At 42.0% G+C, this 11,742-nt stretch overlaps 1 protein-coding gene across 1 annotated transcript; it reads left to right on the forward strand.

Moving 5' to 3' along the window:
- Nucleotides 1-8,728: 8,728 nt before the first annotated feature.
- LOC310861358 (uncharacterized protein) lies at nt 8,729-10,822 on the forward strand (the record flags this gene model as incomplete). The annotated part of the gene is made up of 5 exons (XM_083768776.1): nt 8,729-8,736; nt 9,470-9,655; nt 9,749-9,836; nt 10,199-10,269; nt 10,706-10,822. Exons 2-5 carry the CDS (start codon nt 9,497-9,499, stop codon nt 10,820-10,822), a joined length of 435 nt encoding a protein of 144 aa, XP_083624902.1. The 5' UTR covers nt 8,729-8,736; nt 9,470-9,496.
- Nucleotides 10,823-11,742: the final 920 nt, after the last annotated feature.

Below are 11,742 nucleotides of genomic sequence, written 5' to 3' on the forward strand. Positions count from 1 at the left end.
TGCCTTGCACCGCCGTCCGCCGCCTCGTCCTCTCATTCTCGGAAAAAGATAGCCCTTTGCCCGTATATAAACCAAGAATAATCTGCAACGGTCGATCGCCATTTCAACACGCACACGGACAGGTATACGCGAAATGAATGACCTATTCTCGAAGGACCGCCATAGGAGAAGCAGTATAGGAGATAGATATGATCAACTGTCTTTTTTTTGCCGTTGCGTCTTCACCACCCATGTTTGGACAAATAAGCATGTATACTAGGAGAGATCACAGCCGTGGAACCCCCCCCCATCCCCCCAGGCGTTGCGATCGTTTTGCATTTCTCTCATTCTCGGAAAAAAGATATAACGGCAGATATAACGCCTCCAACGGCAACTGCCTTGCACCTCGTCCGCTCAAAGAAGCCCGTATAGAAGAGATCACAGCCGGGCTTAGCGATTCTCTCGACACCGTGGATCGCCATTAGCCATAGCGCCTTCGCCAGCCAATGCAGCCAACACTAACCGACTTTTTATTCATTATAATTGCAGTGATAAGACCGCAATGAAGGCGTCTGGGACGTAATCGACCCGTTTGTAATGTATAATGAATACACATGGCTCATCCTAAACTGCTGAAGCCATCGAGTTGTCTGTCATTTTGTCGAAATCACAGCCGGGATTAGCGTCTCTCTCGAGTGGATGAAGCTCTTTTCCATGTTATCGCTCCTGTGGTTCTTTGCCCTAACATGTCCAGACATGTCAACCACTAACGAGTCTCACCGTTATGCTATCGTTCTGAAACGATCGGTGGAAGGTAGCATACAGTACTGATCAAGACTTTTGTTGCCCCCCCTGTTACTGAGACAATGATCAGATATGTGCGCATAATCATCATCCTCATGAAGTTATCATCATAGCGAGTTATAAAGGTTTAAAGTCACAGAGATTGACAGGCAGATATAAACATAAATAAATTATTATCATATACATACTACACACTGAATGAAAGCCCTAAATGTCAAATTATAGGAGGAAAACAAATACACATTGATCCCATGTACAGTCTGTCAGTAGGCTATTGAATGCAGTTCAGGTCTATTCTCTTTTTCAGAGAGAACTTTAGAGAAAGCATGGACCTGAAGAACTATTATTCACAAAATAAGGCCTATAGCGACATGTACATACTATGGACGCCTGATGGAGGGGAAAGGAACTGGTTGGAATAACGTGCTCCTTCCACGCGCTACGTCCAACCAGGAAAACTCCCCCCTGTCAGGTGTAAAGGAGCAACTTGGACACTCAAGCATGAAGGAAGCATGAGTTAAGTCCGTTGCTCTCCATAGGTTGGCGGAGGGTGTGTAGAGCCCAGGATCACATCACAGGATGATTGACACAGGGGTGAAAAATGGGTTACAAAATCGTGGGACAAAAAATATAAAAAAAAAAAAAAAAAAAGAAGCACACAATGATTCATTCAGGGGGAAAAACATTTGTTTGTACAGTGTGTGACAAAGGCTTTAGTCAAAGGGGTATTCTAAAATCACACATGTTGACTCACACAGGGGAAAAACCCTTTACGTGTACAGTTTGTGGCACAGGCTTTGTTCGAACTGTTGATCTAAAAAGACACATGAGGACCCACACAGGGGAAAAGCCCTTTACGTGTACCTGCATGCCAAACTATTACTAGAGCATGATAGGAGTATTAAGTAAATGTAACAGTCTACACATATTTTACTTTACATACTGTCCATTGTACTTAACCTGCAGGGTTGGGAGGGTTACTTTTAAAAAGGAGGGTTACTTTTAAAAAGGAATCCCCTACAAGTTACTTGCTAAAAAATGTAGTCAGTAACGTAATCCCGATTACTCCATTTAAAAAGTAACTACAAGTTACTTTCAGTTACTTTTGGATTACTTTAAAGTACAACTCAATTTAATTAGATAATACAAGTTTTACCATTTATAGACAAGAATGTTGAGCCTATGAAATTAACATAAGGACAGAAATGTGGTTAAGGTAATTTAATTAAGAATTTGATTACAGGCACAGCCTATATTCCCTAAGGCTATATACATAGGCTAGATAAAATAAATACAATTACAGGCACAGCCTATATTCCCTAAGGCTATACATAGGCTAGATAAAATAAATAAAATCTACCAAATTACTATCAGAACCTAGTAACAATCGGAACCAAAGAAAGACACTTTAATAGACTATAGTCCCTTTAACCAAACCATCTGATCAGTTTAAGATTAAGAGTAAAGGCTTTTATGCAGGAACATCACTGCAAAGAGGACGAAAAAGAGAGCCACAAATAATATCTGAAAGAGTCAATCAAAAGTAAGCTGTGGACATTCTGGGCAAAACTTTCTGTTGTATCGAAGAAGGAGGAGTTGCTCCATGTGCTCATCAGACAGCCTGTTGCGAGATGAAGTTAGAATGGTTCCACCATAACTAAAGAGACGCTCAACAGGAGCACTAGAGGGGAGGGTTGTATTATATTTGATGAACAGTCGCTTGGCCAAAGGGAAATCATGTAGGCTATCCATGGTCTTGGGCATTTTTTCATCAAGGAACTTCCGCATCTCCTCCTCTGCTGTTCCTGGTCCTTTGCTCGCTCTCTTCACACACACACAAAAAAATCCTCGTCCTCTAATTCAGAGATTGGGCTAGGAGATTCTTCTGCAGACGGTGTGCTTTGAGGTTCCTGTAGCTCCTCTGCCTCTCAGATCATGGTCAGGAGCATTTGCTCTTTCCTCTCCTGAGGGAGCCAAGTCAACCGGAATTCCGGGTGAGTGGTTGCTGCCATTTCTGCTCAGCATCTGACCAAAGCGACGGTCCAGTGCCGTAATGACTGCATTAATGGTGTGAGCAGTATAGGTGACATGTGCCAATTTGTTAGACAGAAGGGTCTTGAGACTTGTGATGGTTGGATTGAGGAAGCCGAGATAGCAGTTCTTAATTCTCCCCCTGTAGAATATCAATAGCCTTAGCAAGTGGCTCTAACACATCAACATATTCCCTGAGAAAGGTAGCCTCGGTCCCAGGCTTACTTATCTGCGAAAAGAAAAGCCTGGTCACAACCTAAGGCAGAGAAGCTATCGGTGGTTGTATCCTCCGGAACAGCCGTCAAATGTATTTCCCCCGGATACAATATTTTCCAGACCAATCACAACACTTGTTTCATTCGCGGAGAATGTAAACTGATTTGTAAAGCATCAACAATTTCACTTACGCTAAAATCCCGCAACTTCCGCTGATAGTCTTTTCAGCTTAGGTCTTGCCCAGGGTGTGAGAAAGGTCATCTCCTGTGTGTGTGTAGCAGCAGGTGTTGCTGATTGGCAGAGGCACACTGTTTTTAACTGTGCAACAGGAGCTGCGGTCTGTATTCTGGACATTTGATTGTATATTTATTTAAGTATTTATTGAATGCTGAGGTGACAGATCGGCTGTGCAAATAAATATTGTTCTGGGTGCCTGCCATGCAATGGCAGAAACACAGGTTGAAATCCGCAACACATACTTAATCGCAATAATCAAGACACAAAACTTTGACGTCTATGGCCGGCCGCACGGTTTACCAAAGCCCCACAATATATACATCGAAACGTGCGGCTCGGCCGGGAATGGTGTGCTTGTGCTTTTCTTTCCGTTTCGGGTTACCGTGCCGACGTAATTCGCAATAAACGACGCGAAAAATGCCCCATGCAAAGTCAATGGGGAAACGCGGGTAAAAACAGAAAACGACACGTTACTTTGGAGCCACATTACTCTGGCATACTGTTACGTAGAAACACGATTTAAACCTCAAACAGCACACGAGGCCATCGACTTTGTTGTGGTTCAGACGGAATTCGAATACGTTGCACGGTTTGCCCGCTATCGCAGTTCAAAGTGTGTGTGGTCTGAGCAAAAATCTCGATTTAGAGTGTCGCACGGCCAGAGAGAGAGCGGGTCAGAGGGACAAGACATTGTGAAGACTGTAGCGAAATTCTCAGAACAAATCGTCCTCACGGCCAAAATATTAACTTTACACGCATGGGTTTCGGTAATTTTGTAGCCACACTCGTCCTCTTTCACCCAATGTCACAACCACAGCCCAGATTCATACGGTACGTGAACTACAGCCCTGAAAGCGACAGGTGTACCATCATAATGTGTCATACAACTCCATGTTAAATGCCAGAATGAGTCAGCACTTTTTTCATCACAAACACAATTTCTTAACTCGCTCTCATAACCACGTTTTTTATCGTACCAATACCACGATCGCACACGGCGTACCTCAATGTCTCGGGTCAAAAATCGCATTTGACGTTTACTTTTTGCGATAGAGCAATTTGTTCGGACATACGTTCTCTCACTGAGTCAGTGTGGTTTTAACTTTCAATAGTGTTTGCATTCGCATAGACTAGCCCTAGCCCAGGTGAAATTGATACTTTGTTAATGATTCAAGGTCAAGTTGACCACCTCTCAAACACGTGCACACACGAACGCACATGCACGCACATGCACACATGTGCACGCACACACACACATTGAAAGTCAATGGAGAAAATCGGGGAAACACGCAACTCTGTCATTTCTTGACCGTTTCAGAAGCAGGGCGGCTCGCCGGAACCGGGCCGCCCCCCTGAACGAAACCAAATGGACCCTTACAGCTCAGACATCTTAGCATTAGCATGTTAGCATGATAGCATTAGCATGTTACTATTAGCATGTTAGCATTAGCATGTTAGCATATTAGCATTAGCATGTTAGCATTAGCATGTTAGCATGATAGCATTATCATGTTAGCATTATCATGTTAGCATGTTAGCATTATAGCATTAGCATGTTACTATTAGCATGTTAGCATTAACATGTTAGCATGTTAGCATTAGCATGTTAGCATTAGCTTGTTAGCATTAGCATGTTAGCATATTAGCATTAACATGTTAGCATTAGCATGTTAGCATGATAGCATTAGCATGTTAGCATTATCATGTTAGCATGTTAGCATGATAGCATTAGCATGTTAGCATGTTAGCATTAGCATGTTAACAAGTTAGCATTAGCATGTTAGCATTAGCATGTTAGCATGTTAGCATTAGCATGTTAGTATGTTAGCATGATAGCATTATAGCATGATAGCATTAGAATGTTAGCATGTTAGCATTAGAATGTTAGCATGATAGCATTAGCATGTTAGCATGATAGCATTAGCATGTTAGCATTAGCATGTTTGCTTGATAGCATTAGCATGTTAGCATTAGCATGTTAGCATGATAGCATTAGCATGTTAGTATTAGCATGTTAGCATGTTAGCATTAGCATGTTAGCATGTTATTATGATAGCATTAGCATGTTAGCATGTTAGCATTAGCATGTTGGCTTTAGCATGTTAGCATTAGCATGTTAGCATGTTAACATGTTAGCATTATCATGTTAGCATGTTAGCATGATAGCATGTTAGCATGTTAGCGTGATAGCATTAGCATGTTAGCATGTGCATGTTAGCAACATGTTAGCATTTTAGCATGATATCATGTTAGCATTAAAATGTTAGCATGCTAGCATGTTAGTATTAGCATGTTAGCATGTTAGCATTAGAATGTTGGTGGCAACGTAATGCGCAATGCACTAAGACAAAATACCTCATTGAAAGTCAATGGGGAGACCTGGCTCACATGTAACCAAATGGACCCTTCTGAGAGGCTAAATGTCATCAAATGGTGGTCCGTGGCTCAAATGCTGCACAGACTTGGCGAGCTTCAGGCACCCAGTAAAATTTCTTGAAATTTTGTTTCTAGTTTATTTATGAATTCAACAAACAGTTTGGACTTCAGTTTATCAAGCACACGTCTGAACACCTCCTTGCCATCAGTATACCACGCAGTGCCTTTAGTACAGGACTTTGGGCACTACAACTAGTACGGGGATGAAATCACAAAAAGCACAGGATCATTTTCAAAGGGAAAGGGTCAAAAAAGGAAATCATCATAATATAGCCTAGTTAAAGAAAAACTAAATAAAACAAAACAAAAAACACACCAGTGTGAAGTGAGGGGCGCTCTTATCATTGTACATCATCTCATTCTGGCCAATCACAATTGGCATCATCACTTTGCCGTCCTCAATTTTATCTTCAATGTTTTACATCGGTAGTTCAGTTCACTAGTTCAGTTCACAGTTCAAGAATGTAAAAATTAACTCGTTCAGTTCATCATTCAAAATTTTGAACTAAAGTTCATGGTTCCAGAAAATGAACTATTAGGCCTATAGTTATTTTTCGTTTGTTATTTTTTTCATTTTTTTTCAAACTTTAATACTAATAAAGTGACAACTTTTGCAATATCTCTATAACCATTATCCAAATTAATTCCTTATTTTTTTACATTTTGGAAATAATAGCTCTTTTGCAATGTGTAATGCCACCGAATTCTTAATCCTTTTCCTTGTCTTTATGGGCCAACTTGTGAAAGTTGCAAGCTTTTTTTGAGTGGTGCAACCATTCCATGTCCTAACATTTTGACTAGGGTACCAGGCTGGGGGCCGAGTCGGCACGCGCGAGGTCAAGGCCTTGCCCCATTTGAAAAGGACCCCCAGTTTGAAAGGCAGAGGCTACTGACCCCCATTTAATGCCATTTATATCTGGGGACCCCCCCCCCCCCCCCCCAAAAAAAAAAATATAATGAAATTATTCCAGGGGCCACAAGGGGGCGCCCGCGGGCCACTAATTGGGGAACCCTGTCCTAACCTATGTCCCGATGTTTAGAGTACCAATTTGCTGTTGCACCACTCGCTTCAGACTGGTCTGATTTTCATATTGTCAAGGCTGTCACGTTTAGCCAAACTGGCAGACCCAAATGCAGACACGACAAGGAGGGCAAAGTCCAAGGGTGTTTATTCAAACAAAATGATGAGCTTGTAGATAGGCAACTGTCCAGAATGAGCTTGTAGATTGGCTACTTTTCAGAAAGCTAGCAGGAGCTGGCTAGCAGGTAGGCTGGCAGGCAAACAGGCAGGCAACTGAGGCAGAAGGAAAAAACCAAAAAAACCAAAAAACACTGGAACAAAGCAATAGTAGATCAAAACACTAGGAATAATTATCACTAGGAAACACTAGGAAATAACAGCTAGAAGCGTTACCGCACGGAGAACTGTGGGACGATCTGGCAGCGTGCGGCGAGGAAACCAGGGTGATGGCAGGCAGGTGAGTGAGATTGGATGATCAGAGCCAGGTGTGCCAATCTGGAAAGCCAGGAACCAAGCCTACGCCCACACATGCTCACACACACACAGACAGACAGACTAACACAAATAGACACACACAGGACACTGGCAGGGGCCGTGACAAAGCTCACAACGTGTCGCGTCCGCAACGCGTTGTGAGCTTGCATTACTGCGCTTCACTCACTGTGGGAGGGAGATGTCTTTAAGTTGGCCGTTCGGGGCGATATGGACACATACCCCTCGACGCAAAAATAACAAGCTATTTTCGTGGCACATTATGTTTAATCAAACAACAAGTTTCCTCAGTGTTTGGGACAGGAATCGCGGGATGTTCTGTGTCTGACTGTCTTCCTGCATGACAGGATCACCATTAAATTGTATATGTGTGCTCCCTGGAGAGATGAAATTTGGAAAAATCGCAAGGGGGGGTCAGGTGTATTGTAATAACTTTTCTCCCTACCTCTGGCCCAAGAACAAATGGGCTAAGGTACAGTCTATACTAGCCTGTGTTGACTTCAAAGATGTATTAAGCACAAATATTGATTTTAAAACATTGTGTATTTTCTACATTAATCTTAAAGTGTGTGTGTGTGTGTGTGTGTGTGTGTGTGTGCGTGTGCGTGCGTGCATGTGTGTGTGTGTGTGTGTGTGTGTGCGTGCGTGTTTTCAGGCGTACATGCCCTGTGGTAATTCAAAACATAATTCAACTGATACCTTTGATATATCTGCCTATCTGCCTTTCTTAACCTCATGAGTAACTGTCTGCACTTCAAGCGGTTTGCGAAACATGCCTTACTTACACAGGTAGGCTACATGCAGATCAAATTCATGCATACACAAGTTATTAATTTGTATATATTCATTGTTGATGGACCTTAGGCCTACTCAACATTGATCGACTGTTGATAGACAATGCATATATCCACCCATAATATACTGATGATAGACTGCACATATCATTTTATATTCATTGATTCACTGCGTATTGATAGACTGTTATACACAGTACTGTACTGTATATCCTTGATACTCGTTGATATACTGTACAGTGTACAAACATGTATATATTTTCCTGGCGATAGATGTGATGTGTAACTGTGTTTAATTGAAGTGTTAGACACAAATGTCCCTCTGGGGATCTATACAGGGACTTTTCTCAACCTACAGCGGTAAGTATAGGGGTGTAATTACAAAGATTCTAGGGGCCTTCAAAGATGCAATGCTTTATATATTTTGTTTTGTCTTGTTTAATAGCTATTCATTTAGGGTGTAATATGATATGGCCTGGAAGTCCTATAAAATTACATATGGATCAAATTCAATATTGATCAATACAATCATGTTATAAGGCCAGTGATCTCGGTCTTTCTTGTGCTGTGTTACAAAGGTTACACAGGTGAGGAACAACATCATATGCATACATGCATAATGCCAACTTTGAGGTGAAAGCTGAGCAGTTGAAACAGTATTTGGATAAAATAAGAGTGCTTGGTAAAGCACTGGAGTTCCAAATCCTGGACAAGGAGATTGATGAGGTGTGTGTGCACTTCTTTGAGTGTCTGTCTGTCTATCTTAGGGCTGGGCATTATGGACAAAATGTAATGTTTTGTCTGTTACAAATACCTTGATATAAATTAAGACTATTGGTTAATTATTTACACATTGGGATTTCTGATAAATAATCATAAGCATAAGCAATTATAACTACAGTAATATGTAAAATATGGGGAAAGGGAAATAATGGAACTGTACAGTATGTATGTGTATAGTTTCATGTTTCAAAGTGGACCACAATGGAAACAAGCAAAGGCTTTTTTGTGTCTAAGTCCATTTGGCATTTTTTAAAAATGATGTCAATTTCTGTAATTTTCTTAAACTGCCAATAAAGTATTCTATCTATCTATAACGGCTAGAACAGTCAGGTATTAAGATCAGAACATTACATGTAACATGCCTGACTGTACTCTAATGACTGTACGCAGCCTTTAAAACCAGGAAGACAACACTTATGCCACAATACAATAGTATCCAACAAGGTTCATCATTAAATATTGCTACAGTATAATACTCCCATAAAAATTCAACATTAGCTTTCAACCAGTCTTTCATGATTAGTGATACATGTATGTTCACTGTTTTGTTAATTTAGCCTTTTCTTTTTTCTTCCTTGTATTCGCTTCAGATAGAACCCTTTTACTAAAATATAAATTGTATTATGTTGGGTCATTTTACAACCAGACTGTTGTTTGTACCTCCATGTGAGCTCAGCTCCAGAATCTAGATTTTACGGTGATCATGTCTGCTATGGAGACCAAAGAGTGGACTGAACCAAGTGTTCATACGGAGAGCGAGGAGCGTGCCAAGAGGTTCCTCAGCATGGAGCTAGATATCATGAAGGAAAAGATGGAATGCCTGGCTCAAGAGTATGAAGGAGACAAAGAGAACATGCTGAAGGTAAGACACGCACGCACATGTGCACAGTCATACAGAACACAGTGAAACAGATCGATCTTGTTGCTTAGAACTACTTGTGGTGTGTGTGTATAGCCAGAGGAGCTGCAGTGTGTTAGACAGTTCCTAGAGGAGAACAAGGACCTGAAGGAGAGCCTGGTGCCCCAGTGGGAGACTGAAAGAGGTTCAAGAGCAGCATGGACAGCAGATCGACTCACTTACCGACAGGGTGGACGAACTGGAGAAGAAGTCATACACCTCTGGTAATGGGGCTTCATTGTCTTGGTTCTTGGTGAGAAAGATCAGTTAATTTGTGACTTATTGGTGGATTTCCGCTAGACATTAAGGCTCTCATTTATCAATCGAGTGTAAAATCTGCCACATATTCGAGTGCAGGTTTCGTAGTACACCCACGTCGCCACGGCATTTATAAAGTGATCGGAAACAGCTGATCCTTCCTTAATTTCGTTCCGACGTTAATAAATGTGATGGCTGAAATCAAGCTGGCACGCCCTATAAAATCAAGCCGCGCCTTCGGTTTTGCAGCAATGGCTGAACGGAAGACGGCAAAGAAACGCAACTACTCCGAGGCGGAGATTGACGTCCTCAACACTGAGGTGGAATCAAACCGAAAGTTTTATTCGCCGGGGCCAACAGTGGTGTCGGAAATTAAATTAAAATGAACGTGTGGACTCGCATCACCAGCCGGGTGAACAGCGTCTCCCAAGTCGAGAGAACAAGAGCAGAGGTTTGTTTGACATGCTTGAATATACTTGAATATAGATTTGAGTAATAAATATATATGTGATAGCCTAGCTTTGGAAAAGCGCTAATTTATACCGTTCATTAGGTCAAGAAGAAGTGGTCCGACATAAAAATGTGGACGAAAAAAAAGCGTCCCAGATCCGCCAGGCTCAGCTGCTGACTGGTGGTGGTCAGGTATGTTATATGACATTGTTGATTGTTTACTTGAGACAAAATTAACGGGTTGATTCAATGTAATTGCTTAAACATCGGGAGCTTAATTTATTTCCATTGTGATCCTCTGACCAGACAGATCCAGACCTCACAGAGGTGGAAAAAAGGATAATTGCCATTATTGGCTCTGAGTCCATTGACGGACTGGAGGTGCCCGGCGGCGACACTGCCATGTCCGATGATCGTAAGTAAACTAAACTAAACTAAACTAAACTAAACTAGGTAGCCTGCCTATATCACATACCAGTAACCAAAACCTATTATTGGACCATATAGGAAATTAGTACAATATTCACACATTCAAATACGGGTTGAAATATTTATTTATTAGGCCTATCCAACGTCATTTCAGAGAAAGTGCGTCCATCCTCCCCAGCGCACAACCCGGAGTTCCATCCAGCAGTGCAGGAGGGGGGGTTCGCGGTGAGAGCGCGCACCCTTCCTCTGCTCCTGCAGGTCCCCCACGCCAGGCTCAGGAACGAGCCCTGGTTCTCAATGACGCGGTCCTGGCCGGGCAGCGTGACATTGTACAGGCCCTGAGGGACATAAATGCATCAATTTTAAATCTGACGGCGAGTGTGGATCAAGTAAACTGCAGGCAACTGCAGAAAAAATAAAACTTTTTGGGAGTAAACATTGTGCAAAGAGTATTTATTAAACGAGGGTCTTTTTTGCTATATGCCTTGATTTTACATTGAGCTTTATAGGTGCCCATATTTCAATTTGTTGCCTTTGCTGTTATATGCCAATGTTTTTAAACCCTCTTTGACTGAAATGAGAAAAAAGTGAAGTGCATTTTAACATGTGTAACATATCTGGGCCAATTCCAAACTGTATACTGTACTGTACTTTACTTTTTACTTTTTTAGAACCGCCTTATGAGGTCCTCTCTCCTCTGTCTAGCCCTCGGGTAGGGGTTTTCCGGATGGGGGGGTCAATGGGCATCGGCTCATCTGGTGGGCGCTGGAGGTCTTCATCCAGGGGCACGCCATTGGCCAGGGCAATATTGTGCAACACTGCACAGGCCAATATGATATTGCATGCCTTCACTGGCTTGTACAATAGCGAGCCCCCATTGCTGCTCAAGCAAATCCACCTGCCTTTGATACAAA

Source organism: Protomyctophum parallelum, assembly GCF_964188405.1.
Source record: "Protomyctophum parallelum genome assembly, chromosome: 7".
NCBI lineage: Eukaryota > Metazoa > Chordata > Actinopteri > Myctophiformes > Myctophidae > Protomyctophum > Protomyctophum parallelum.